Here is a 27,995-nt window from a genome sequence, read left to right as displayed (position 1 = left end):
GCTGTCACAAGCGTAAAACTTTTCATCAACAGCCGCCATCTTAGGTGTTCCTGATCGGAAAAATCGACAGATTTCCATCAAAAAATCTTCTTTTTGAAGGAATTTTGTTCGACTTTTATCCTTTGAGGAGGTCTTTAGGATTCTAAGGGAGGCTTTAAGATCAAGAATGGCTGTCCGTAAGGTAACTTCGCCGGGTTTTTGAAGCGAAAAGTTGAATCGTTCGCGGCTTTGTGCTCACAATCATGGAGTAACACGGTTATCGGGAATTCCTGATGAGTGTTATTTGGATATCTATCAAAGATATGGGAAGAATTAAAGACTGGAAGACATTTTGTATTATAATGAAGCCTAACTGAGGCTTAAACTCTCCAAAGAATCGGAAGAAGTCGTGCTGTTCCGCTAATTTTTGGAAGCTACCTCCAAAAACATGGCTGACCAGCTTGTGGATGGGCCCCCAGCGGCCAAGCGACAGAAGATTGCCTCGCCGACACTCACGCCCAGTGACAGTGGAGGTATGTTGCATTTGTTGCAAAAATAACGGAACACTACTACTTGTTACGAAATTAAAGTATGGAATAGGGATATGCGCAACTGTTCAATGCGATAATTTTATGCGTAAAATGTTGTTAATTTTCATGTTGACAGTCGGCCCCCGTGCATCGTGTAAAATTGCATTTTTAGCTCGGTGCGGGGAAAATTTTAGCTCAGGTAAGAGCGCCGACTGTTTCGTAAAATTCTTGCTTTGTTGCTGTATGCATTTTCTTCCTCTTTGTCGACTTAAAATGGTTATGTAGAGAATTTGCAAGTCCGTCCTAGTTAGCATTAATTTTCTACATAGCCACGGTAGGCTAAGGCATCGTTTTTGACAGATTGAGTTCCACGAAGAACTCCGCGTTTCTTTTCAAAATCAAAGTGCAGGATATATTTTCCAGCCAGTTTCTTGTCGTATTCATGTGTGGAAATGATTTGCACTAGATGCATGCTTTCCGACGTCAGTGAACGTTTACCAGGATTATTTCAAATCGGTATTTCAAACGTCTCGTGGGTTATCATTTATGTTGTTTGATATTTGATTCCACGTATAATCTTGGGGCCCGGAACTGTCTTCACCAATTTCATTTACACATTGTGCCTAGATGCTTTGTGAATAAATAAATAAATATACAGTTAGCAGCTCTATGAGGTGGTTATGGTAGACTTCACGTGTTAGTTCCTTGTTTGGTACAATGGTGGATGTGAATTATTCTTTTGATCAGATTTGATCTTATGAATACTACTCTTGCTGGGGATCATTTTTAATGTTATAACAACTTTGTCAAGCAAAAAAGTAAACTAGGAAGTAGAACCTACATTGTTATAGTTATCTTTCCCTTGGTCAATGATGTAGTAATGCAAGCTCCGAAACAGGCACAGTACAGCTAAAGAAAAACTGCACACTGGTTTGCATGGACAAGTGGAACATGTATTTTTATCTGAAGATGACCTATACTAATCACTGTAAGGACTATCCTGTTTCTACTGCTGGCAATGGAGCAATGACTAATTACAAATATCCAACTATGTTAGTATCTGATTTGTCTTGAGTGTATGTGGTATGAAACCACCTCTGAAACATCAGGTGTTTTGGTTTTGTTTGGTGTCAGAGCGAACAGCTCTTTTTTTCTCTGTGCTCTCCTAAAAGATGACCATATACTGGCAACCTACGAACATGGAAATATAATTATTCTGCTCAACTGAAGGATACATTTGCTATGGTCAAGGAGTTTTTGTTATTATTTTTATATAGCTTTCCTGGTGTGTAAAGTAAGCCCTTGTAATAACATTTTAGATTTATATTCTGAAGCAAAAGAAATGTTTCCTTGGACAGAGATGTTCAGCATTAGATCATTTTTATACATGTATTATATTACATGTTTTATCTTTCAGAATTTACCTTGGATAACTTGCTGAATATTGCCAATGCACTCCCAGATGAACTGGTTGCTACAAGTGATAATAATAACCCTGGTACTCTTGATACTCCAAGTTTAGAGACCACTTCACAAAATCAACTTTCCCAACTCCTGTCAAGTTCTACCCCAACCCCACAACCAAGTGTCTCCTCTATTATTAACAGTATTGCTGCAAGTCCGCAGAATCAAAATGCAGGCCGAAGTCCTGGTGTTGGAACTATGGCTAATGCCAATGTGAACGCAGTGAAGAGTCCCCATACAAACAATATGTCCCCAGTTCATGGTGCAGTTGGTAAAGGTGGGCCAATGAATCCACAGAACATGATGAGTATGTCAGACTCTAATTTGCAAAATAGTGGGTTTTCTCTTGTGTCCAGTGCAGGAGGGACCAACATGGGAACAGTGAAGCCAATGACCTCTCAGCTTCTATCTGTCAGTAATGTTAACATGAGTCAACATAATCCAAATCAGCTGATGAATGGACCACACTACTCGACAAGTGGTATGGGACAAGCTAGAAATATACCATCTAGCAGTATTGGTAATGCCAATGCAATATCCATGCAACAGGGCCCTGGGAATGTGATGGGGACGTCTTTGAACATGTCTCAGTTGCCTGGTCACCAGAACATGGGACACCCGGGGCTTGGTTCCTCTCAGGCTCAGCAGCAGTTGGTCAAGGTATGTAACACATTTGTTTGAGATTCTGCTTTGCACTATATCAGCTCACTTCAGTATTCACGTAGATGAGGCTTAGTAATAGATAATCTTTTGTAGTTGGATGGAACCAGTAGAACCATTCAGTCATTTTTGAATCCTGTTTCTTGTCATATCCTTCACAGGATGCACACTATTTATAATATGGCCTCTTATAGTGAGGACCACTCTGTCTTTGCACTTTAGTATATAACCTGCCATTGCTCTTTTCATTTTTGATATCAGTGTGTGCACCAGTCAGTAAGCTTTTCTGTATTTTTCTTGGTTCTCTAATCACAAATCGCCCTAAAACCCAGTAGTATCTCACTACACCTAGTTCTACAATGTGTTTAAGCATAAGTGAAAAACCTCTTGAAAGCTAGAATAAACAATATGTGAGGCTTGTAACTTTGTCAATAAGCAGCAAGGTTAAGTTCACAATTATGGAAACTGAGTTTAAAAGGAGAATTTTAATGCAAGAACACTGATGATAAAGGTGGAACATACTTACCTTCAGAGGTCGAGTCTGGTAAACAAATTTTTTTGCATGATAGAAAAAGTGGTATGTTTTTGGTCTGTTAGTGATTCATTAGAGTCCTTGTTTTATGTGCATTTTATGTTGGCTTTCAAAGCACATGGAAGAGAATATGGTCTTTTGCGACCAATTTATTTATTCAAACAATACATTGGTCATTAGTCCTGTCTTTTATTGAACTTGATAAATGCACAGCATAAAAACACTAAATAGATTGGCGACTTTTGCCACTAGTCCAAATCCTGAGTAAAATTCTGTTCTAGTAAGCTCAACTAACAATGGTCCACGTAGGACTAAAATCCGAATAAAATGGTGCAAGGGGTCGTGTCCAGGCTAGTGGACTCGAAAGTCTTTGGCACAGGCTACCACATATACCAAGGCTTCAATACGACTGAGCAACTTTCAGATGAAATATCTACTTCAAGTAGATCCATCTTATGTTCAGTAAAGCTATTTAAAATAGCATCATACTTATCGAAGAAGGCCATGTATAAATAACCTAGATGTTCTTCCTGTCAGGAATCTTTGATTCTAGGATATTATTGAAAGTTGTTTTAACATACGCAATGCCATCAAAGTGTCTTAATACTGTCTTGACAACTTGTTAATCATACTAATTGATGATTATTTTATGTGGTGCAATACTTAATGGCTTCTTTACAAGTATGTTAATCTCATTAACTGACTCACCAGGGCCATTAACTTTCCATAATGATATAAAAAATACAGGTCTTCAATGATAAAATGATATCTGCCATTGACTACAGAGTACTAATGTAAGGAGAAAACCTGAATGGTCAGGTGTCCTTCTTGTAATCATGATGCCCAAATATAAATATTTGGTTGGTCCCTGGTAAAATAATTTCAAGAACTCCCAATATATATTAACTAGGTCTACTGAAACAAATCATACTGTTACAGATTTCATAGGGGCATATCAAAATAGTTGTGAGGTGAATACTACAAGATTTAACAAATCCCTGAAATTCCATCATAGAAAGAATCTGTTAAAAATCTTTTAAAGTACCATCAGAAACTATGCTGTTCCCTTACTACGACACAATGCAGTATTCACTAATAAGGCACTAAACTGTCATTGGTTGACTGAGCAAGATTTCATATAATTATCGTGATGAAAAATCAATAACTTGCAAGAATTCTAAGTGGTGTTCATATTCCTAGTCCCTCATTCACTGACCCAGATTGCAATATTGGTACTGTGTACATGGATGTTGAAGTCAAGTCAGATAATGAGAAACATGCTGACATTTATCAGTTTTCAATCCTGATGCTATTGTTTATGAATTCTGTGATCATTGGTTTCTTATTCACTCAATGATATTCCCACCACACTCTAGAAATCATACTTCTCTTCCATCTTACAAAGGTTTCTGAGTTTTGACAATTGATTAGGAATTACTGTTAACCAACTTCTTTTGGTTCAGTGACCATGCACATTTTCGGAACTCCCACAGATATTAAAGGTATTAAAGTCATGGAAAATAATGATACATTTTGTTCAGAAATTAAGTATGAAAGTTACGGTTCCTTATCATAATCATTAATAATACCAGTTACAAAGTTTGGGGGTACCTAGTTTGAAATACGGTGACATAACTAAATGCAAGGAATCCCATTTTATTTTGAACATGGTTGTAAAAAGGTTTGTGAGGAATATTATTGGTAGTGAAGAAACCTTTTACGATGATAAAAGTATTTCTAAAGTGAGTGAGTTAAAATTTAACGTCGCATCTCTATTATTTCAGCCATATAGCGACCATATATTTATTTCCTAAGTAAATGAACTAGCTGCACTTGAAACATGTAGATCTTAACACATTCTGTAACTTATGAAAGTTATATGTACATGATTTAAAAATTATAAACAAATAAAATTGAATGAGAGAAAGCTTGAAATAAAAAAATATCTGAAAAAAGCTTGTTTGGACATCGCTTACAACTTTCAGTGTTACCCTAGACCTTGCTGCATAATCTCCAAATGATATGTCTGCTGCCCTACATTTGATAATATCTTTATGAATTGAAACCCATTATTGTAATATTGTAAATGCATCATTGATGTGGGATGAACAATCACCAGATGGTTCTGCTATCTGGCATAGCCTGGATATGTTTTCCTGAATTTATCCAATTTTGCCTGTCAGCAATATGTCCATACTTAAATGAAGAAAAGTTGATCATGGTAATGTTCGAAATCAAAGATGGAGGTCATTGTTACAATCAGACACAACTTAACCAGAAATGTTTAATAGCTTGAATAGTGAGCATGTCCACTTAAAAAGCCTGGCATTTTACTACCCCTAAGGATTGCTTGAACATTAGACAAACTGATTCTGGCTAGTGGGCTATTGCAGATTAATTTGCATTACTGTTCCTCCTGTAAATTACTATAGCCTAAAACCACAGAAATATCATCACAAAATTAGTCTAGTTCACAAGCCTAATGCTATTTAGTACCCGACTCTTGTAGAAGGCAGGTAGAAACTTAGTTTGTTTTTGTTGTGCTGACAGTCTGTCCCACCTGGTGGTGGCGGTGGTGGTTCCTTCAACTTCTCCTCCGCCCCCGGTCATCCATCATCAACTACCTTCAATGCACCACTCTCAAATGCAATGACAACTACTCTGCCTATGGCTTCACCCCCTATAAACATGCCTGCCAATGCTATCAACAATGTAAGTATCACACTCACCATCATTGTTTTACAGTTTCATCATAAAACACATTGACAATACTGTGCTTATTAAACAAAGTGCAACCTACTGTCTATGGCTTGTTTGGGAAATAAATATGTTTCAGGGGATTAATGTGTAGCAAGGCCAACTGACCATGCTGATCCAAACCAAATTGATAACATTATCATGCAGGAGAATTTCGCGCTCTCAGCTTACATGGTTGCACTTTGTTCATGCTTGAAGATATATAAATGCAGAAATACATTGTAATCTTTCAATTACTTGTATGATTAAGCACATGCTAGTTATAGTTTTCATTTAATGCCTCAATAATACTTTGACTGCTGTTGTTGAATATAAAATATGCTTATACACTGTTGAGCTTGTCTTGTAGAAGATACTAAACAGCCTTTTTTTCAGTGTATTATATGCATAGCTTCCTAAGTTCTCACACAAGATATGCTGTCTGCACAGATAAAAAACCCAATTATATTCTATTAAATTGTAATATCTGAAACCAAAGACATTAATTTAAAATTTCGTTTATTTTCTGTTAGCTTAAAGTGGTGACATACTATATACATTTTGTTTGTGTCACTCAGCCTGGACAACCTGGCCAACCAGGAGCAGGTCGACAGCCAACAGCAGATCCTGATAAGAGTAAGCTGATACAACAGCAGCTAGTGCTACTTCTACATGCCCACAAGTGTCAGCGACGAGAGATGGCCAATGGAGAACAAGCTTGTAGTCTCCCTTATTGCAGAACAATGAAAAATGTTCTCAATCATATGACAACATGCAGTGCTGGAAAGGCATGTCAAGGTAAGCAGTCAGGGTGTTTCTGGTAGTTTGTGGTGTAATCATATCAGGAACAGTGAGCAAGTGTAGTTCCTCGTTTCCTGCCTTTCTGAGTTCAATTTCAATTCTGGCTCTAAGACTGTTGTGTAAATGTTGGGATGCTGGCCTAAAGAATCTAGTAAATATGTTCCTATGCATTGACATGATCATTGCTTGTCATTTTAAACTTTAATTTATTTCATGTCGACTGCATAGTATGCACTGTCATAATTTCCACATTTATCTTGTATGTACATTGCATGCCTGATTTCATAATTTTTAATTTTTGTCTTAAAACAAATTAAATGCCTTCCTGTATATCATCCAGCCAATGCCAAGAACCAGTGATTTAGCCTTCAAAGGAATTGTTGACAAAACATTGTATACTCAGCCCAAAGTATGTTGAGACCAACATATCCATAACCAATATTTCCTGTTCTTTGTACATCTGTTTTCTTGTTTTCTTTCAGTTGCACACTGTGCATCATCCAGACAGATAATCACTCACTGGAAGAACTGTACACGAAGTGACTGCCCTGTGTGTTTACCTTTGAAGCATGCGTCTGATCGTAGAAACACGGCTGCAACAGGTAATACTTATTCGGGGGGGATTGCTATCATCATTATCATGCAGGGACTAGGAAATATTATGTGTATGGTCAGTTTCATTAGCAATAACCACATTCATTTCTTATCAAATAGAAACCAGGTGAAACGATATGTAATTTTGAATCAATTCATGCTGTGATTGTTTTCACTGATGAGGGTTTCATAACAATGCTTTTGTGGGAGTATGCATTGTATTGATTTTATGGCCCGGCATATAATGCAGGGGGATACAGTCATCACCTGGTCAGTCCACATTTTGTTTCCGTAGCATTACTTGAAACCGTGAAAGATTTGTCAAACATGGTACATGTATTTAACCATGGGCTGAAGTAGTGCCTATGCTGTTGTGGGGATTGGTCACCTTATGTTTATCAGTTGTAGATGCTTTGATGAGGTATTTTCTGGGTTATTTCGTTATCCATATTTTCACAATGTGTTTTACTGATGTGACATGTTTTTCTCTTATTCTAGTTTTGGGACTGACTGCAGCAGGTGGCCTGCCTCAGAACACTGCCTCTTTACCCCAGACTAGCAACGCAAGTGCTGACGTAACATCTGATGCCATGAAGAGGGCCTATGATGCCCTTGGATTGCGCTACAACAAACCAGCTACCACAACAACACCCCAAATATCTCACCCACAAGTACCATCAGGCATGCAGCCAGGTAAACTCAATCTTCTATGTGATCCCAAACTTAACAGTTAAATGAATTAAAGTACCACTAAAAATAGAAATTGTGTTTTAGTGAAAGTCTGAGCATGGTATAGAAAATGACCATGCTCATTCGGTCTGCTGATGTGTTAAGATCACTCTCATTTGCAATGTTTTTTCTTCTTTTTTTTGTATGCTACAGATCTTATTTTGGATTTTTCATTTATCCCAGCTTACTGATTCTATGTATAATATTCACGTTTTCATTATTTTTATCTTAACACTTGAAACATTGCATTAATGAGTTTCTTTGTATTTGAAGGTGGCATGAGTGCTCCACCAACACAGAGCAGTGCTCTACAGCAATTAATGGCTGCCCAGCCCAGTTTAGCCCAAGGAATGCCACCTCCCAACTCAACTGAAGGACTAGGAAACATTGCACAGAACAGTCGCATGACAAAAGAGTGGCATCAGCATGTCACACAGGATCTACGCAATCATCTTGTACACAAATTGTGAGTGTTAGTCTTTGCAGTTTCTAAAGAAATTTGACAGTCAAATAATTAGTTGTTAGGTTTGCATGCTAATTACAGATGTAATGGATTGCTTTTAGTTCATTTTAGAGATTAATCACAGGCTGTTGGTTTTGTCCAGGGTTCAAGCCATTTTCCCAACCCCTGATCCTGCTGCACTTAAAGACAGTCGAATGAAGAATCTAGTCGCATATGCCAGGAAGGTGGAGGGAGACATGTATGAGACGGCAAATAGTCGGGTATGTCAATTACTGTGTAATTTTGCTTGGAAGCTTTATAAAACTTGTTCTTCCCATGTTTAGGTGGTGTTTTGTTCATTGGTGGAATACTAGTTCAGAACAATATTACCACTCTGATATATGATTGATGTAATTTCAACTTATTTATAAATATTCATAGAATGTAAGTTTGTGAGCTCTGGTAGGATCTTGTCCATCGTGTTATGACTTTGTTGTAATCATCTGATGTAATATAGCAGGCTATTGTTAGCACAAGTTTTGTAACTGCTGCAGTGCCTTTGCCTTGTATGTTCTTGAGATGATCACTTTAACAGTGTGTCTACTAAAATGCATTTAGCAAACCCTGAGTGAATGCAATCACTATCTTTACAAATTACATTTACATTTTGTTGCTGTAACATTTGTGCTAAGCAAGTGACTGAGTCTAAACATTTAAGGAGAAGTATATATGACTAACTTCTGCAGGAGGAATATTATCACCTTCTTGCTGAGAAAATATACAAGATACAGAAGGAGCTGGAAGAGAAGAGAATGAACAGAATGCGTCAAAGTGCACCCCCAGGGGGACCAATGGCTGCAGGACAAATTAGACCACCAACGACACAAAGTGAGTATATAAAATGCTACATGTCTTTGCTTACATTTGAAAAGTTTGCAGTTAAGTTCCATGGCTGTCGAAAAGTTTGTGTCATGCTAAAATTCCATAACCAAATGATGGCAATTTTATCTTTTAGATGGAGCTGCTGGAAATACAAGTCAAATTCAGGCAGCCCTGAATGCCACCGACAGTTTCATGTCCCAAGTGCCCCAGGTCCCTCAGGTCCCCCAGGTTCCCCAGGTCCCCCAGGTCCCGCAGGTCCCACAGGTCCCTCAGCTGCCCCAGATGCCCAACATGGCTCGAATGCCCATGGTACAGAGAACAACTCCTCCCCCAAATCAGGTATGTTATTGTGACCTTATTTTGTCTACCTTAACAAAGATTGGCTGTCATGTGTACTTATAATTGAATGTGCGAGGGTTGAGACTGACAGTGACTTTCTTTGTGTCCTTTAGATAAATTCCCAGTCCAGTGCTATTGGCCAGATGACTATGAATGCTGCCCTGCAAGAGTCTCAGCGACAATTCCAGGAGGTTATGAAACAACGTGCTCAAGGCCAACAGCAGCAACAGCAACAGCCTAGTCAGAACCAGGCAATGTCATCACAACAACTACCGCCAATGTCTTTGCAGGCCCAAGCTCAGAACCAGAATCAAGCTGGTCTCCAAGGAATGCACATGGTCCCACCAACCCAAACATCACAACAGATGGGTCTGCCGCCTCAACAGCAAACTCCCCCGCATATGGCACGTCCACAGCCATCCCCACAGCAACTGCATCAAATTCAGCAGCAGCAGCAGCAGCAACAGCAGCAGCAGCAGCAACAACAGCAGCAACAACCACAACCGCAACCACCCCCAGTGCAGCAGCAACAGCTGCAGACCAATCACCAGACATCGACACCACAGTCCCAACTTCAGAACCAACTAACAGAACAAAATCAGACACACACTCAGCAACAGCAACAACAACAACAACAACAACAGCAACAACAACAACAGCAGCAGCAACAACAACAACAGCAGTCGCAGCTGAAGCAGCAGCTGCAGCAACAACAGTTAACTCAACCTGTAAGTACAATTTTTGGAACTGTCTTTTGGTATGTGTGGACTTTTGGTGCCATATCAATTTCACTTGTAGCTATGAATGTGCCAATATTGACAATCCTTGTTATGTTGTTGACAGCTTGTGGCATTAATCATGTTATTTTTCTAGAACTTTTTTCAATGTCAAAACTCTGTATTGGAACTGACTACACATAGGAATTTAAAGTACTTGGACATTTAAACCAAGGAAACATAAAATACCATCTCAGCTTTTCTCATTGTCATGTTAACACAAAATTATCAGCAGACCTTTTTCAAGTCCAAGAAACAGATACATAAAAATTTCAGGATGGTAGATCTCATTAGTGTCCTCAGCAGTGCGCATGTCTGAGATAAACGACATGAATGAGTACTGCTCAAGGGTTACAATTGGGTATATACTGCTCAAGGATTACAATTGGGCATGTTATATCCCATTCTAACTGCATTTGACTGCATTTAATAGCCTTTTTCTGCCCCTGGCATATAATACAGGGGGATAAAGTCGAGGCCTCGTCTGTCTGTCCATAATCATCTTGTTTCCAGAGTGTAACGGGGGAAAAAAAGGTTCAATATTTTAAAACAGAATTGGCATATGTATCAAACAGGTCCTGAAGTGATGCCTTTTGCTATTGGCAGATTTTTGGCTACTAAATTATTTTTGATTTCCATGGAAACAAATTGGACTTAGTCTCATAAGGGGGTGGAAAACTCGAAAACTATTCATTATTTTTAAACAAAAATTGGCATATGTATCAAACAGATCCTGAAGTGGTGCCTTTGCTATTTGTGGATTTGGGGCATTTTTATTTTCTCGATTTCCATGAAAACAATTTGGACTTAGTCTCAAAAGGTGGGGGTAGGTGTCGTTTCCGGAGCTCAACATGAAAACTGTGAAAGACTTTTCATCAATACCTGGTACATGTACTAACCAATGGCTGAATGTTGTCAACTGGTACCTTTTGCTATTTAGGGATTTTTAGGATTTGTTTTTTCTGTGTTTGATTTTTTACTCTGTTCATAGTAGTGTGTACCTTACAGAGAAATACAAAGTTCCCAATTCCATGGTATAATTTTGATAGCTCTGTAACTATACAGACAGACACATTAGATAGAAAATCTCTTAAAGTAACAGTCAGAAAAATTGTCCAAAGGAATGCTAGCTGCCCCATGCTCCGTACATATTTTCTTATGTTATTATTCTCTATTTGAAGACAAACAGTACAATGAAAGGGAAGCCGTCAACAATGTCCTTACAAGGAGACCAATCTCAGATGAACCCGGAAGTGGTGGTAAAGCAAGAAGTACCAGAGGCTAGCCAGCAACTGGCTATCCTTTTGGCCAGTGATTCATCAACATCAAATGCCATGTCACCAATGAGCACCAGTCATATGACACCAACATCTAATACTCAGCCTCTCAGTACAAGCACAAGCCTGGAAGACATTAAATCTGAAATTAAGAAAGAGGTCAAAACAGAACTAAAATCTGAACCTTCATTGGACAGTGTGAACAGTGTAGGAGGAGGGAAAGGCGGCTTTGGGAAAGGATCAGGGAAGGGATCCGGAAAGGGATCTGGGAAAGGCAAGTGCATGCCTAGTGTGGAAAAGATGGACACAGAGGATTCACAGGGTTCAATTCCTGTTAAGGATGAGGCAGGTTCTGTGTCAGGTTCAGTGCCTGAGAACTCTACCCCTAAGCAAGAACCAACTGATAGTAATGCTGAAGCCAGCAACAACACAGAGGATAGTAAGGCCAGCTCAGGTGACTCATCTTCTACCAGTATCCAGTCGTCTGTACCTATAGGAGCTGCGGCTGCTGCTGCTCAGAAACCAAGGAAGAAAGGTAAAATTAAACTTCACTTAATCTTTGTGTTTTTTAAGGACATCATCCAAAAATGTATTTCATTTATCACTCTGTAATCTACAGTGGTTGTTATCTATATTAAAGTTTTGGATGACAAATAGTTGATGTCCTAGAAATTGAACATATCTGAAACACTGGAATATATGGAAACTGATTTTGTGTTGTTTCAGTATTTAAACCTGATGAATTGCGGCAAGCTTTGATGCCTACACTAGAGAAGTTGTATCGTGTTGATCCTGAATCACTGCCCTTCCGCCAGCCTGTTGATCCCATCATGCTTCAGATACCAGTGAGTTGTCAATTCAGAGGTCGCATTGACAGGGATGAATTTTCTGTGTATTTTGTGGTCACTTTTATTGCAATTACAATATTCACTCAATCATATGGATTCCGTCTAACTTTAAGTGTGTTTTGGGCGGGAGAAATTTCCTGGATAGATATATGAAGTTTAAGCATAACTACAAGGTCAAGCATGTAAGATACTAATTTGCTTTTGCCAGGATTACTTTGAAATTGTGAAGAAACCTATGGACCTATCAACTATCAAGCGGAAACTGGACACTGGTCAATACCAGGACCCCTGGGAATATGTGGATGATGTATGGCTAATGTTTGACAATGCCTGGCTGTACAATAGGAAGACGTCGCGAGTCTACAAATACTGTTCAAAGGTAAGTTATATGAAGGATTATATTTTTGGTAAAAACATACTAGCAAGACAAAGAATTTATTTTATTGTGAAGAGGTTTTATTAATTTCCAATGTCATTTTCGATATTGAGAAAGAAATTAGGAAGTTTTAAAGTGTTTTTCATTTGAAGATGATAATCTCTGATATATGTTATCGAACTTTATTCTTGCAGCTTTCTGAAGTATTTGAGAGCGAGATAGATGGTGTGATGCAATCACTCGGCTATTGCTGTGGTAGGAAGTACGTCTTCAGCCCACAAGTTTTGTGTTGCTATGGCAAGCAGCTGTGTACAATCCCCCGAGATGCCATGTACTACAGCTACCAAAACAGGTCAGTTAGTCACTGCAGTTTCCTATAAAGGCTGAAAAAAGTTACTTAAATGAATTTTGGAACAATATAAATGTTGATCTAAATGTTATCTGAATTCATAAAGACTCTAACTTTCTATGATTACACTTCAGATATTGTTAGTTATGTTTTGTCTTGACATGTTCCATGCTTGTTTGTCACAAAGTATATATACATATCTATATCATATATATCATATATATATGCCTGTGCTTTATGCTTGAACGTTACTATTTTACACAAATTTATTTGTAACTGACAATTCTTATTTTCATCAGTCTCAAGTTACAAATAAATATTGTTTTGAATGATTTTATGAAATAACAAAGTTGTAACTTCTTGGTAAATGCCATTCATACTTTTTCTTAATAATTATGAAGTGTCAGTTTTTAACTCAGTATTACAACAAATTGGCATGTGCACATATATTACCAATCCACTGTATACACTGCATCTTCCTTTAATCACTGTTTATCACCAAGTAGTTGAAAGCCTTGCATTCACTTCAACTCTCTAAGCCTTCATAAATGATCTCTCATCAATCATTCACTCATGTACATAGGTTTGGGTTTAAATGAATGTGGGGAGTCCTTAAAAAAACAACTTCATTGAACATAAAGAAATTTGACAATTTGTATTTTTATGTAAAATGTATTTAGACTTTAAAATTACGAAGAATAAGTTGGTGTTACATTTTGCTGGACATTTTCATGATTTTACCAACTTTTGACATGACATTTTAGTGTGTCATCAAATTTTGGGGGAAATCTGCAATTCGGTCAGTGTCCCAGAAAATTACCTGATCTGCATTGCTTTTTTTGCTTCTTTTTTTTTTTCTCAAATGTACATATATTGTAACATTGAACTAATAGTTACTTAGATACAGACATATTAGTGTAAAATAACTAATTAAGGAGGATGCCAGTGTTCGGTGGATTGTCTTTATAGAATCTTATGTAACCAATTCTTTCATAGGCTTTTAACTTTGTCTTGATCATTATTGCCTTTAGCTAGAATTTAGTAATTCCCATAGCTAGTAAACCTAGTAACCCAGTATAATCCTGATGCACTAGTAAGAGTAAGACACATAATTGCATTCTCACATCTCATGATTTGCTTCACTTGGTTTCCTACCACCCCTGTTCATGCTCATCTTTTTATTTCCTCCCCCTGCTTATTTATCTGCTGCTGCCGCTGCCCTGCTGTCATTGTGGTGTTGGTGTCCATCACAAATACCAATGTCCTGCCATGCCCTGCCTGTTTTGCTGTGTCCCTTGTGTATTGGGGCCCATAGCAGACTAAAACCTGGAACTATTTCTGACAGATACGTGTACTGTGAGAAGTGCTTCCAAGAAATCCAAGCTGATGAGGTGGAACTGGCTGATGACCCAACACAGCCTCTCACGTAAGTTGATATGAATTCTTATTCTTGATTTACCTGTGTCGTATCGTTATGGTTACTCTTATACATATTTCAAATTTTGTGGATTGCTCTCCTTCGTGGATTTGCTCATTCAGAAATGTGAAGATTGATGCAGTGACATATATGCTTTGTGCTATGTAAATTATATATATATTTTTATGATGAACAGTACCGACATTTTTTGTGACCTTTTTGTTTGCAGGAGAATCAAAAAGGAGAAGTTCGATCGGTTAAAGAATGATCAACTAGATTATGAGCCGTAAGTTGTTTGAAATGTCTTACAATTTGTCAAATCATGTGATCTCAAATGTTATTTGCCTTGAAAATGGGATAAGCCGTTAAGTTGTTTGGTTGGTTGGTTGGTTGGTTTGTTGTTTAACGCCGCACTCAGCAATGTTCCAGCTATACGACAGCGGCCTGTAAATAATCGAGCCTGGACCAGACAATCCAGTGATTAATAAAATGAGCATCGATCCACACACTTGGGATCGATGACATGCATCAACCAAGTCAGCAAGTCTGACCACTCGATCCCGTTGGTCGCCTTTTACGACAAGCATAGTCGCCTTTTACGGCAAGAATGGGTTGCTGAAGACCTATTCTACCCCAGATCTTCACGGGTCTGTTAGGCGATTAATATATATTTTGGGGGTTGATTAACAAAATTTGCACTCACAAGGCATGTGAATGTTGCAATTTTTCCACCTTATCGATTACACAACTGAACATGTCATGTTGAAGGGTCGTAGCTGTTATTGGTCTTCATCACTCAAACTTTGCTGTAAACACTTTGCTTTTTTTTGCAAAAAAGACCTCTTCAACACAAACTTATTTGAGTGATATTTCATGTCAACTTATATTATTATTTCTATTGTTATACCATTATAGTTGACAGTATTAATAAAAAATTAGAAAAGTCTTTTTGATTTTAGATCATCAGTGGACTAGTAAACCAGCTAGAAAAATGTGATTGTCTTATGCATGTATTTAAACAAGATGTACCACATTTTCTGTGTTCACTCTCCTGTAATGTGCAAATAAGCTAAAGTTGTCCGTAAATTGCCAAATGCAGTTGTCCGTAAATTGCCAAATGCAGTTGTCATATCTGAGATCTCTGTTTGAGATTCTGTTCAGGAAAACTCTTTTTGTCACCCTTTAGGGGTGAAACTATATAGCAAGATCACAATTCATAGGTCATGATACACATATTTATGACAAATCGCATTAGAGACTTCATGACAATAAATATTTTCGAAAATTTGCCAAAAAGAAAGGCAATTGGAAACACAATTTGCAGTGTAGTGAACTTGAAATGCTAATTACAATACATCTTGCGATATTTGACTGACAATAATGCTGGGGTATCATTAAATGAGTTGTAAGGTAGGCTTAAAAAAGGTAAAAGAATTGGTTCTCAGGCAATGACTTTGAAAATATAGTGCGGAGGGTTTTTTTTGTTTTTACCCCACTTGTTGAAAGTAGTATGTTAACAAATAAACAATTGTGTACCATCAATCGGGGATTGGGAATGGGCCTCCCTATATTCACAAGCATACAAACTCCTATTACCCCCATGACCATAACACGAGATGTGCAGTAAAGCAGTGTGCATGTAAAGGGAAGTAACTATGCTATATTGGATCGTATTAGGATTTTTAAAGTTTTTTTTGAAAATGAAAATAAAAGCAAAACGAGGTGGACTTTCTGACGATGCGGGCGATGCCTAAGAACAAGACTTTTTTTCATTTTATCCTTTTTTACTTCAGCAAGTGTATCATCTTGTATCGATACTAAAAAGTAACATATCATGGAAAACTCTTGATGCACGATGTATTGTTTCACCCTCAGTCACCTCGTTCCATAAGTTGAGCTGTTCAAGTCGCCAACCTTAGCTTCCTGAAGAAAAAAAAGAGATAAATACATAGTCATGGTTTTAATACAAAATGTGTTTTGAAGTTAATAGGTTGTTTTACAACATGAATAATGTTTTTATGTGTTTATTTCTTTTCAGATTCATAGAATGCTTAGACTGTGGAAGAAAACTTCATCAAATTTGTTGTCTGTGGTTTGAGCAAATTTGGCCGCAAGGGTAGGTATCCAAATGTTACATGAATATGTTTTCATTATATGAAGGGGGGGCACGGGTGGCCCAGTCGTCTAAGGCGCCGCAATTCGTTGTGCAGAGTTGCGTCCCTTGGGCACGCCAGAAACCTATGATTGTGGGTTCGAATCCCGGTTCGCACCGATTATGTTTCTAGGTTTGTCAGCACCATACCCGTGCTCCTGGGTTTCACCGAAGTGGTAAACGTCTGAGACCTGCATCACTTCGGGCTTTCCTCCCACATTAAGCTGACACGCCGTGATATAACTGGAATATTGTTAAAAGCGGCGTTAAACCCAACTCACTCCCTCACTCACTCATTATATGAAGGATTTTATGAGCAAAAGAAACAAGCTTTTCCTGCAAATATTAGAAAAGATTGAATTGATGAATGTGTATGATGATTGTTGTGGGGGTAAACAGTACACAATATGTTCGTTACTGAAGTTTGATGGTACAAATATTTTTATTATTATTTTGTCTGAAATCATATTTTCATGTCAACAATTGAATGTGTGATATTTTAAGCATCATACAAGATCATATTAAGTTATAGGTTTCTTCTGAAATTGTTAAAATCTCTTATAGCTTTGTAAAACATCTAATGTGCAGAAAATACAAATCTTGGTTTGTTGAATATAGTTTGTGCATTTTGAATTTTTTCCACACAATTATTGATCAGCGACAATGTTAATTCATATGCAATCGCCAGACATTATTTCTTCATATCTTCATTTTGAAAAAAACTTTGGGTGGCACCTACTTGTGAAATCTGCTTGCATCAAATGTTTTTGTATTAATTCAGTTGTTAAGTATTGATACCAAGTATTTGTTCACCATCTATGTTTTTGCCATTTTCAGGTATACCTGTGATAATTGTTTGAAGGCCAAAGGCGTGAAGAGGAAAGAGAACAAGTATTGTGCAAAACGTGAGTTGGTATTCGAATTATTGTTATCAATGTACACATTCATTTTATGGACTTGATTTACTGGTGTGTTTATTCATAGTTTTGCAAGAGTTGTGATATTTCTCTTTACACGAGGTCAACATGGTAAGACCCAAATGTGGATCTGTGTTCTACAAATAATGTCTGCTATTACTGTTACAAGCAAGCCAGACTTTTAACAATCAAATGTGTCAAGGATTACCTAACAGAAAGCCCATGCAGTTCATTCCAGACTACAATTGTTCTCTCACAGGGGGCGGTTGGGTAGCCTAGTGGTTAAAGCGTTTGCTCGTCACGCCGAAGACCTGGGTTCGATTCCCGACATGGGCACAATGTGTGAAGCCCATTTCTGGTGTCCCCCGCCTTGAAATTGCTGGAATATTGCTAAAAGCAGCGTAAAACCATACTCACTCACTCACTGTTCTCTCACAGTTTGTGGCTTTTGACTACAGGATATTTGAGTTTCTTCTTTTTTTTAAGAGTATTTTAGTTATGATGTTTGGATTGTTATTATGGCTAAGCTTTTACCGAAAGACATACTAGAATGTCTAGGTATTAAGTTGACGACTGCACTGATATTCTCAAGGCTTACAGTTTTTTGTCTGTGATGAATGTGTTTTGTCTGTGATGAATGTGTTTTGTCTGCAAAGCAGTTATTCCATGTATAATCATGAGCTGACAATATAACATGATTACGTTTATTTTTCCATTGGTACACACTTCTTAAATCATTGTGGATAATTGCTCTAAAGGAAAACCTGTTACACCCAATATACAAGCTTACAAAATTGCATCAGGCATTGTGTTACATTCTGCAAATAGTGGCACAGTCAAAGTTATAAAGAATTTCATTACTTCTAGTTGTTGTTTTGTTGTTAAACTCCACTTTTGACAGTATTCCAGCTACATTAAGTGACAATAAGTGTCACTTAATAGTCCATATGTTAAAAGGAGGTCTTTAGAGTCAATTTGTAATCGCCTTTAATTTATGCACATGTTTGTTTTAATGCCTGATGTAACTTATTGTTATTCACAATTGCAGGACTTCCAAGTACAAAGTTAGGAACCTATTTAGAGAATCGTGTAAATAATTTCTTGAGGAAGAAAGATTGTGGTGCTGGAGAGGTATCTATTAGAGTGCTATCAAGTTCAGACAAGCTGACGGAAATCAAGCATGGAATGAAGAAAAGGTAAGCTACACTTAAATATCTATCTCAAAACAATATATAAAAGTTAATAAATTGGTGCTTTGTTGGATCAAGAATTAATTTAACACATTGCATACAATTGCCAGAATTGTTATATCTGTTATCATTGAAATATATTAAAAAAGTATTACCCAATTGACTTGGTGTTGTTCCTTTGTTGGGTAAATTCTTACAAAGTGGTTGCATTATCTTTTCACAGATTTGGTGGTGAAGTACCAGATGGCTTTCACTATCGATCTAAAGCAATGTTTGCTTTTGAGGAAATAGATGGGACAGATGTGTGCTTCTTTGGCATGCATGTGCAAGAGTATGGATCAGACTGTCCAATGCCCAACACAAGGTTAGTGGCGCAGTTTGTTCACGACCGCTGTTGAGATCTTTTTCAGATCAAAGGAAACAGGACTAAAATCATAACCCCTCAAAATAAACGAGCAAAGGGACACAAAAATTTAGAAATAGGATTATTTCCCTTGGACTTGGTCTAAGGAGGTATTAGTGTTGGTAAATGTTTACCATAACATAATTGATCATTGTTATATTAGAGCAATTGAGGATGTCTTAATAATAAATCATTAATGTAAAAATAAATATCCTACATGTAACAGAAAACTAAGGTGGAAAAAAGATGGTGTGTATTTTACTGTACCCAGAACACAACCATATCTACTAGGAAACATTGCAACAAGAGACCTTGAGACCATACATTAAGACTTATGTTTTTATACTTGTACTAAATTTTATTATGCCCTGACCTAAATGGGCGGTTTCTATACCTATAGGAGAGGTGCAGTGTAAGTTTAATTTCGATAAGCGGATTTTCTGAGAAAGATTTCTTCTTTTCATGTTTGAACTAAGAAATATGTTGGAGTCAAAGTTGGGGATGTTTGTGAGCACTGCTCACTTTTTGTCTTGTTTTAATATTCATAGGAATAAAATTGTTCACAGATTTCATGATCACTTTCTTGTTTTGAAACTGAAATATTGCTAAATTGAAACGATACTAGCAATCAGTAGCATGAAAGCTTCTTCTTTTGCAGTGGATGCTTGTGAAAGTGAACTTCAAGTAAAGGTATTATTTATGTGTGTGTTTCAGGAGGGTATACATATCATACTTGGACAGTGTTCACTTCTTTCGCCCCCGGGCCTTGCGAACTGCTGTGTACCATGAGATTCTGATTGGCTATTTGGAATATGCTAAGCAGCTTGGCTACACCATGGCACACATCTGGGCTTGTCCTCCAAGTGAAGGTGATGACTACATCTTCCATTGTCACCCTCCGGAACAGAAAATACCCAAACCAAAGAGATTGCAGGAGTGGTACAAGAAGATGCTAGACAAAGCTATCATTGAGCGATGTGTCACAGATTACAAGGTGATAATACACATTCTTTTCCTTCTTATCCTTTTCACTTGTATTTCAGATGATTTCTTTTTATAAATCAAAGTTTTTGTTGGTGTGAGGAATATGTGCCAGGTTTATCTCTTTAGATAAAAGCAATTGCTTTGATTGCTACCCATGTTTTTTATCATAGCCTACATTGAAAAGATTTTGAGTCATATTTAAGAATTTGTCATATTCAAGGAATAATAGGATGGTGAAGATCAAGAATTATTGTTCGTTGTATGGTTACTGAAGAGATCTTTGATTTGAAACCTTTGTTTTATGCTGATGATTTTGTTGCAGGATATCTTGAAGGATGCAATTGAGAACAATTTGACAAGTTCCAAGGAGTTGCCATACTTTGAGGGGGACTTCTGGCCCAATGTGCTGGAGGAAAGCATCAAGGAGCTGGACCAGGAGGAGGAGGAGAAGAGGAAGCGTGAGGAGGCGGAGGCAGCTGCTGCCGAGGCTGAGAGCCAGGAAGTCGTAGATGAAGTAGGAGATGTGGTACGTAGAATTCATTTACAGGGTTCATCCACAACACTTTCCAAATACAGTGTTCGAAATTTGAGCATTAGTGACAAGAAATCCTTGTAAGGCTGAAACGACTAGTTGACCTGTCCACTGGAAAAATGTATGGTTGACATTATTATCTTGCTTTGCATGTTATATCGATTAATAATGATGTTGGTAAGTATTGACATGACTGTATATCCTTGTAATTCCACACGTTCTGCTTATAAAAATGTTTCTATGAAATGGTCCCATAAAGTGTGCCATATTTGGATTGACAACACCAACCTCTGTCAGTAAACAACTGTCAACTGTATGGATGTTTACAGTGTTGTTGTGGAATACGGCTTGTGATGCATTCAAAATTAGGACAAGGGTATCAAATATGGATTATGGTGCATATTGCGGTTTGTTTCTAGTTTCCAGTAAGCTATGAATCACTTCTTGTGTCGTACAGACAGCCTGCTTGGTTCTGATGACACCTTTTTTATGAAGGCTTTTTACCTTGTTTACATATTTGTAGCTTGTTAAAAAAACTAAATGCCCCAAAGTGATGCATGTTTTCAGTCTTTGGTTGCTGGTGATGTGTTTAAGGTTATTGTACAGAGTCATGGCCATGTTATGTCTGTTTGATAAGTGCCAACTTATGGTTTAGTAATCCAATGATTGCAGATCCTGTGACATACTGATTGTGTTGTAGAACGATGCTGACAAAAAGAAGGGAGAGAAGAAAGGTCGAAATAAGAAAGCCAACAAAAGTAAAAGTAGCAACAGGAAAAACAACAAGAAGACTAATCTTCCCCATGGTGGAAATGATCTCACTGCCAAGCTGTATGCTACCATGGAAAAGCATAAAGAGGTGAGTCGAGAATCAGAACCTTAGACTTTTGGTACAATAAAATAATTTACATCGGTGTGAAAACCTAATCTCCAATGACAAGTCAAACAATGCTGGTGTGGATCCATGCTTTTTGTTTGGCCCTGACCTGATCAATCTGTAAAATGTCTGAAATGTTATGTATGTAATATGGATCACGATTGTGTAAATGTCCATTTACTCACTCATTTGGCTGATGTATATTGCTGTTTGCAATCTAAACAACCGACCTGTTTAGATCGGTTGTAGTTAAACAGTGTTCCTTCAGGTTCTCATTGTTAACATTTGGAATATAATCTTTATGGCATTCTTTCTGTGACTTTCTGTGTAGGGTAGCCAAGTGTTTAATGCGTTCGCTCATCACAGCAAAGACCCGGGTTGATTCCTGACATGGGTACAATGCGTAAAGACCGTTTCTAGTGTTCTCCACCTTGATATTGCTGGAATATTGCTAAAAGGGGTGAAACACCACACTCTCTTACTCACCGTGACTTTGATAGCTTTTTCTTTTGTCATTGATTACTGAAGACACATGTTTTCTTTTTTTCAGGTGTTCTTTGTGATTCGGTTAAGACCACAAGCAAACCATGAACTTCCACCCATTGTGGATCATGACCCAAACATCAGTTGTGAATTAATGGACGGGCGAGATTCCTTTTTGACAATGGCAAGAGAAAAACATTATGAGTTCTCCTCATTGAGACGAGCAAAGCTGTCCACGATGGCATTGCTTTATGAATTGCATAATCAGGGAAGAGACAGTTTTGTGTACACTTGCAACAACTGTAAGACGCATGTGGAAACAAGATATCACTGCCAAGTTTGTGATGTAAGTATAGAATGTGTTCTTTAATGTGGGTAAATAATCCCATGTTTGTTAATTTAAAAAGACATTGCATCCCAATTGCATGTATAGATGATCATGGTGTCAATCACTGGATCGTTTGGTCCAGACTTGATTATTTACAGACTGCCATATTATAGCTGGAATATTGAGTGTGGCATCGAACAGCGACCAATCAAACAATTTATAATTAGTTTGTATAAGGCACAATAGACACAAATAACATTTTGGGGTAATGATTTCCTCACATGTACTTAATTTCTCTTGTATGTGTTGACAGCTGTGCACATGGGTTTCACCAGAGCTGTGATGTAGTAGGATGCATTTCACACAACTTTCTTGTACATTAAGCTGTCAAATCTTGATATTGACTAAAATACTGTTCAAGCACCTGTTTTGTTTACTCACATTTAGTTAGACTAATGTTACTACTGATCATTATTTTCATACTGTGCACATAGCAATAAGCCGTTATCTTTTGGCTAACTTTCTCTTTTTGTAACCAGTAGCTATTTAGTGATGAAGTGCAAGGCAAACTTCCCCTTTCATTTCAACAAACCATCCATACAGGAACCGCCAAAATTAATGGCTTGAAGGTGGTGGTTCAAATCACTTAAGATATAGTGCTCAAGGTATCTTGATCTTTAGTACAGATCTCTTATCTCTGTCAAAATACATACAGCATATAAGCTACAATTTATGTTCTAAAATACTGTCTAACTCTTTTCCAGGACTATGATCTCTGTATAAACTGCTACAAGAAGGATGGCCACCACCATAAAATGGATAAATTGGGTCTGGATCTTGATGATGGCTCATATTCTGGTGACAAACAGGACAATCCTCAGGAATCTCGCCGTCAATCTATACAAAGGTGTATTCACTCATTGGTGCACGCTTGTCAGTGCAGGGACGCTAACTGTAGACTGCATAGTTGCAATAAGATGAAGCGTGTTGTCGCTCACACTAAGAGCTGCAGGAGAAAGACAAATGGTGGTTGTCCCATCTGCAAACAGTTGATTGCATTGTGTTGTTACCATGCCAAACATTGTGATGAGAATAAGTGTCAGGTGCCCTTCTGTCAGCAGCTTAAGCATAAACTCCGCCAGCAGCAGCTGCAACAGAGACTTCAACAAGCGCAGATGCTGCGGCGTAGAATGGCCATAATGACTGCTACTACAAGCAACGCCAATAGTGTGAGTGCTTCTACTGCTTCAGGAGCAGGTACTGCAACTGTCAGTACAGGTGGAGGAACAGTGCCAGCCTTACCAGCTCCTATTCCACCAGCAGCCTCACCTCAACAGTCAGCATTTGGTAATGGTGGAAAACCTCCAGCTGCCCCGCCACAAGGGGCCTTGCAAGCTGCACTCAAAGCTCAGAAGGCTGCCGAATTACAACGTACAGCCATTTTGAGTGGAAAGCCTGCAGCCATGCAACAAGCCATGCAGCCTCCGAAGATGCAGCCCAAGCCACCTATGCAGCAACCAACTCAACCAAATCCACAGATGGTCCAACAACGCCCAACCCAGCAGTGGCCCCAGCAGTATCAACAGGCCCCTCAGCCGCAGCCTCAGCAGCAGCCGCAGCAACCCCCACCACAGCAACACATGCCTATGCCGAATATGAGAATGCCTATGCCCCATCAACCACAGCCATCTCCTGTGATGAATCCTGGCATGGCAGCACCTCAACAGCAGAGACCACAACAATCCAGCACCATCACTTCAGCTGCTGTTCATCAGTTGCTGCATGCTCTCAAAAATCAGACAACTCCACACACAGAACAGAAAGTGCTAGCTATGCTTAAACAGAACCCAGTGTTAATGGCATCTGTGCTGAAGTTAAAGGAACAACGCATGCAACAGCAGCAGCAGCAACACCAACAACAACAGCAACAGCAGCAGCAGCAAATTCAGCAGCAGCAGATGCAAAACATGTCCAATATGCAAACCATGCCACCTCAGCAACAGCCACAGCCATCACCGATCACCCCGCAACAGTTCCGCATGCTGCAGCAGATGCGTCATCAGCACCAGCAGCAGCAGCAACAACAACAACAACAACAGCAGCAGCAGCAGCAGCAACAACAACAGCAACAGCAACACCATCAACAGATGAACCAGTTCCAACAACCAATGCAATCCTTCCCACAAAGGCAGCGAATGAACTTCCCGCCCCAACAGGCATACCAGAATGATAATTCGTTGCAGCACCAGTTCCAACAGCAACAACAGATGATGCAGGTACAACAGATGAAGCAGCACATGCAGGCTGCAAGTAGTGGACAGCCAATGAGTCCAAATCAGCTTCTGGCGCAGACAAACCCTTCGCCACAGCACCTTATGCAACAGGTGCGATCACCCCCGGCTTCCGCTGCACAGCTTCCACAAAGTGTCCGATCTCCACAACCTACCCCCTCACCCCGTCAACAGCCCATCCCCTCCCCGTGCCAGCCACAACAATCACCTCATCACATACCTCCCATTCACTCCCCTCACCCAGGGGTAGGTGGCCCACCTGTACCATCCGATCCTAATCAAATGAACTCTGACCAAGTCATGCTTCCTCAGCTGTCATCAACTCATGCTACAATATCCCAGTTACAAAGCCCTGCTAATCCTTCAGACTTGGGACTGAGCCAAGCGGAATCGGATGTGTCTCCGCTTCCACCACAAGACCAGCTTTCACGCTACGTGGAGACATTGTAGTAGTGGGCTGGCCGGATGACCGGCAGTTAAATGTGTTGTGTACAGAGACAGAAAAGACTGAAACCCAAACATAAAACCCATGCAACAGATAATTTATGTATCATAATTATAACTTTATAGAGATTGGTCATCATTGTATTTTGTCATGTTTTTCATTTTTGCAGAACAAATGTGTCATGTTTTCATAAAGAAGATGTATGTTTTATTATATAAAGAGAATTTATATCACCTGCAGATAAAATCAGCCTAGTTAGTCATAAGTTAATCTCATTGGACTTTCATTGCCCATGGACTTGAAACATTTCTACTTGTGTACCATGAATATGTATGAAACTTTATTTGTATAGTTAGTTTCATAAGAACCACTCTGTCCTGTGTCTTGATTTCATTATGGCTCAGCTCTCTATGCTGTAGTTAGTTTTATAGCTTGCTAGTTTGTTTAGATGTATGTTTTTTAACTGGCTGGAAGAGAGAGTGATGTGACACGAGAGGCAAACTGCCAGTGTGTCCAGTGAATGTTGTATGTGATTGAATGACCACGTGATGACCGTTAACGTATTCTTCGAAATTGGTATTTTATGTCCAGTTGGACTATGTACAGTTTCCAGCATGAAATATCAACTACTTAACTTGTCCTTGTACCACAACCAGTGAAAAACATGCTCTCTTCCTGCCATTAGGAAAAGTGCATCTGCTGTTCCTTCCCTCTCCCTTCTCTGCCCCCACCCCTGCTGAGGGTAGCTGGCTGGTGTGTGGGAGATGAGGAGGCCGGAGATTAGGGTACCTAAGTGTCTGTACAAACTCTACTGTGTGTATGTAGCTACTGTGTCTTGGAGATGCTGGATTGCCAGTATCTCCAGTCTTTACTACAATCTTTCCAATTTTCATTTGAAAATTCATGAGTGACATATTGTAAATAAATAAAAATTTTCCTACAAGGAAATTGAATGAAATGATTTTGAGATTTTGTGGTCCTTTTGTTATAGATCTCTATAAAATCATTTGTCATGGTGTCGTTGAAACATTTTTGAAGCCATTTGAAAACAAGTGACAAAACTGAGGTCCCTTGGCAACAGTCATTCATACAATTATTACCGATTTCAATCCCCAGTATAAGAATGTTATTTTGTACTGGTATTTGTCAATTGTTGTCATATGTCATCACTTTGAGCACTGAAAATTAACCCCATTGTAGGAGACAGAGAAAGTAAAACTTGAGGTTATCAGGCGATGCTTTGTTTTCACAAATATGGAGAACATGTACGATTGAGTCGACCTGAGAAGCATGTTTTCAGATTATTTCTTTTCTCAGCTGTAACCAAAATTGAGTCCTTTGTTTGCTGCATCAGTTTTGCCAGCAAGGCATCACAAGTTTTGCTCACTCACTGCTATTGGGGAAGTTGATCAGTTGCTTGAATTGACAATTGTAGAGCCACATGACTGTAGCTCTCCTAAATCTGGTGGAAACATGGGTCAAAATATTTGAAATTATTTAGAAAAAATATACCCTAAGAGTCCAAAATATAAATATGCCCTGTTTTTATACATCCACTGTCATTATAGTTACACATTGATGCATTAACTATTCTTACTTTTCAACATTGTTGCTGAAGAAGCCATGAAAAAAATCACTTAGAGAATTGTCACAATTTTAATGAAATTTTGATTTGTGTGACCACACATGCATAAACACCGAATTTAGAAACAGATGATCATCAAACCATATATTGAACAAAATAGATTAAATCTCGGTGAACACCACATTCATACATGCTGTATATTGACTGAAAGAACACTTCAGTTCAGGTTTTATGGTGTTCCTGTTCTAACTATGATCTGCATGAAACAAGACATCTTACGGCGTTGAGCACATCCATGTAGCCATGTTTAAAGTTGGAACATAATTCTATGAGCAATTTTTAGAGATATATCGTAAAAGTTAGATGATGGACCAAGAGTGATGCAAAACCTATCTCGGTTAGCAATGAGCTTGTTACATTTTCAAACATTTACATTGGCTGCAAACTGTGTTTAGAGGATGTTGTCAAGTTGAGTTCAAGTTGAGTTTTTAATTCTGAAAAATTCAAAATGGCATTCTGATATGGTGTGAAATCAGTAGAATTTAGACTGAGTACTGTCCCTTGTGTCAGGGAAGAATATATCCCATATCTCCCTGTTCCTCATGTGACAAGAGGGAGGATTGAGTGGCTACACTATGTTGGGGGCATTGATGGTGCAGTCGTATGTATTTCTTGGGCGTGCCACAAAGTTATGATTCTTAAGATGCGCCCTGATAATATTTCTTGGGAAGTTCCCCACTTCCATGTGGTTACAATGTCTTTAGAATATTGATGTGATCCATCTGGGTACCCATTCCCAGGGAGCACTGGTGTCCCAATCATTCAAGGTTCCTCAATTTGCTGTGCAGAGTTGTGTCCCTTTGGCATACCAGAAACCTATGATGGAATCCCAGATTCCCCAATTCTTTCCTAGGTTTGCCATCAAGTGATAAACATCCCAAGGCCTGCATCACTAAAACCACTACTTGGCCCGCCCTCTTCTTACTGGCATGCCTTGTGATACAGCTGAAATACTTCCAATTGCAGTATTCATGTTTATACACTATAACAGCATTCACATCAGGGTCAGTCCATTCT

The 27,995-nt window shown here is 38.6% G+C and overlaps 1 protein-coding gene across 5 annotated transcripts; it reads left to right on the top strand.

The window, feature by feature from the left end:
- Positions 1-4: 4 nt before the first annotated feature.
- On the top strand, positions 5-26,295 carry LOC124139609 (CREB-binding protein-like). Of its 5 annotated transcripts, none has more exons than XM_046506809.2 (26): positions 5-512; positions 1,927-2,633; positions 5,716-5,877; positions 6,480-6,699; positions 7,185-7,304; positions 7,795-7,989; positions 8,299-8,491; positions 8,631-8,748; positions 9,214-9,355; positions 9,483-9,688; positions 9,802-10,416; positions 11,646-12,276; positions 12,468-12,586; positions 12,798-12,968; positions 13,160-13,317; positions 14,660-14,740; positions 14,961-15,017; positions 16,770-16,847; positions 17,721-17,788; positions 18,849-18,996; positions 19,214-19,354; positions 20,108-20,387; positions 20,700-20,903; positions 21,610-21,768; positions 22,337-22,615; positions 23,362-26,295. In XM_046506809.2, the coding sequence occupies exons 1-26, from the start codon at positions 428-430 to the stop codon at positions 25,336-25,338; spliced, it is 7,314 nt and encodes a 2,437-aa protein (XP_046362765.2). In that variant the 5' UTR covers positions 5-427; the 3' UTR covers positions 25,339-26,295. The 5 variants fall into 5 exon arrangements, with proteins under 5 accessions (XP_046362765.2, XP_046362762.2, XP_046362763.2 ...); XM_046506806.2 differs by having other exon boundaries at positions 14,630-14,740; XM_046506807.2 differs by having other exon boundaries at positions 8,613-8,748.
- Positions 26,296-27,995: the final 1,700 nt, after the last annotated feature.

Source organism: Haliotis rufescens, unplaced genomic scaffold (assembly GCF_023055435.1).
Source record: "Haliotis rufescens isolate VD_foot unplaced genomic scaffold, xgHalRufe1.0.p SCAF_7, whole genome shotgun sequence".
Lineage (NCBI taxonomy): Eukaryota > Metazoa > Mollusca > Gastropoda > Lepetellida > Haliotidae > Haliotis > Haliotis rufescens.
The sequence above is the reverse complement of the archived record's forward strand: the minus strand, read 5'-3'. Positions and strand labels throughout refer to the sequence as shown.